Raw genomic sequence first — 2500 nt, forward strand, 5'->3', positions numbered from 1 at the left:
GTGCAAATTATTTTTTACTGAACATGGTAAAGGATAGTGATGATGAATGTGATAAACTTTCTTTGTATTGTCGGATATTTTGTGGGTGTCACAGTGATAGCATTTACAGGGTTGGCTTATGTTAAAAGATACTTCAAATTTATTATAGGAATATATAAGCAGCTCGGAAATAATTTTACATAAACATAACTAAACTTCTGAAAATAAGTGATTTTTGTTAGCAATTATGGTGATAACATAAATTTCTAATGATATAAGGAATCTATTTTTGGAGATATCAGACTCAAAGATATGTAGTATGAGGCCTGTGTTTACACCTGTTTATATATGAACCATATTTAGCAAACAAGAAACAAGTCTGAATTAATAATGATGATATTTAAATTATTTCCTGAAAGGTAAGAAGGTTTATACTGATTTAGTTTCACTTCCTTCGTAACCCTCATGTATGCAAATATTCTTGTCAGTATAGTGGTATTAAGTCAGTATAGTAGTATTCATTATTATTATTATTATAATTATGAAAATAATAATGATAGTAATGATTATTATTATTATTTATTATTATTATTATTATTTACTGTTACTATTCAAGTGAACAGTGAGAAATTATGATTCATTAGTAAATATATTATTGGCTTTATTGGCTCTGTAGATAAATGTATATATGAGAGGCAGCAGGCTGTTTCTAGAGCCAGGCACAAAAGCAACCTATATTTTTTCAGGTCTGTAGTGGAATGGCTTACCTTGAGAAGCAGAAGTTCATTCACCGTGATCTTGCAGCAAGAAATTGTCTTGTGGGAGCTCACAATGAAATTAAAGTTGGAGATTTTGGTTTAGCAAGGTGAGTCTAGATTTATAGAAATGGACTTAAACATGAGTGATGGCTATGTCTAGTATGAATTAACTTGACAATAACTTCTCATGTAACATTATAACACAGAGCTTGATAAAACTTTATTCTCATATCAAAATATACTGTATATAACCTCTGTTTTTCTGTGAACAAAGAACATTAAAAATATAAATAATGTTTTCAGGTATGTTGTGGATGACGAGTATACTGGCTCAGGAGGTGCTAAGTTCCCAATCAAGTGGGCAGCTCCTGAAGTGCTAAACTTCATGAGATTCTCCTCCAAGTCTGATGTTTGGGCCTTCGGTGTCTTGATGTGGGAAGTCTTCACTTGCGGCAAAATGCCTTATGGCCGGATGAAGAATGCCGAGGTTGTTGATATGGTGCAGCATGGGAGAGTTCTGGAAAAACCTAGATTTTGCCCTAGTGATGTCTATAATGTAAGTCATTTCTTGTTTTTCTTCCTTTTTCATGCTCTTATTGTTCCAAATATTCATTATGTATAGCTGGTCTTATTCTGCTGTGTTATTATTATCATTGGTCATCTTTCATTTTATCTTACTTTTCCATATACAGTTTACTAAAATTGATATTAGAAGAGAAAGAAAAAGACAAAGCACATGTGACCTGAAGATGGAATTAGATTTCCAAGGAACCATTGTAAATTTGATGGTTTTCATTCAAATAATAATTGAAATTGAACATAGAATGATTTTTGCATATATATATATATATATATATATATATATATATATATATATATATATATATATGTATGTATGTATGTATGTATGTATGTATGTATGTATGTATGTATGTATGTATGTATGTATATATATATGTATGTATATATATGTATGTATATACATATATGTATGTACATATGTATATATGTATATACGTTTATAATATATATATATATATAATATTATATGTATATATATATATATATATACATTTTTTTTTTTTTTTTTTTTTTTTTTTTTTTGATAATGAAGAATAAATCAGGAGCCTAACTTATAGAATGGGTTGAATAAACAACTAAGAATCATGTCATTGCAGGGTTTTGCTTGTGTTTTGATTAGACTTAGGGATCCGTAATCGGCTCTTCTTTTTTATTTACCTTTTTATTTGAGGGGGATATGGGTACTAAAGATGGTCATGACACTCTTGCTTTTTGCAGGTAATGCAACAGTGCTGGAATGCAAATGCTGAGAATCGACCTTCATTTAATGAAATCCTCAGGATGTTCCAAGATGAATGACTTTCATCAAACATTGCCCCCCATCCCTCAGCTCATACCGAATAGATAGTTTGTTTTTAGAATCTTATCTTGTATACTAAAAACTAAAAAATGACAGCTTCCAATATCATTGGTATTTTTTTATGATGGCTAGTGACAGAACCAGTAATATGTATGTGTGTCTATATATATATATATATATATATATATATATATATATATATATATATATATATATATATATATGCATATATATATATGCATATATATATATATATGCATATATATATATATATATGTATATATATATATATATATATATATATATATATATATATATATATATATATATATGCATATATATGTATATATATGCATATACACGCACACGCACACGCACACGC

The 2500-nt window shown here is 28.4% G+C and overlaps 1 protein-coding gene across 6 annotated transcripts in view; it reads left to right on the forward strand.

The window, feature by feature from the left end:
* The window catches only part of LOC119572983 (tyrosine-protein kinase Btk29A-like), a 97593-nt gene extending 95321 nt beyond the window's left edge, over window positions 1-2272 (forward strand). For all 6 annotated transcript variants that reach the window (XM_037919958.1, XM_037919962.1, XM_037919961.1 and 3 more), the window contains 3 exons: window positions 726-844; window positions 1041-1293; window positions 2037-2272. In XM_037919958.1, coding sequence (XP_037775886.1) covers window positions 726-844; window positions 1041-1293; window positions 2037-2117 — 453 coding nt within the window. In that variant the 3' untranslated portion in view covers window positions 2118-2272. The remainder of the gene's footprint in view (window positions 1-725; window positions 845-1040; window positions 1294-2036) is intronic.
* Window positions 2273-2500: the final 228 nt, after the last annotated feature.

Source organism: Penaeus monodon, chromosome 5 (genome assembly GCF_015228065.2).
Source record: "Penaeus monodon isolate SGIC_2016 chromosome 5, NSTDA_Pmon_1, whole genome shotgun sequence".
In the NCBI taxonomy this organism is placed as follows: domain Eukaryota; kingdom Metazoa; phylum Arthropoda; class Malacostraca; order Decapoda; family Penaeidae; genus Penaeus; species Penaeus monodon.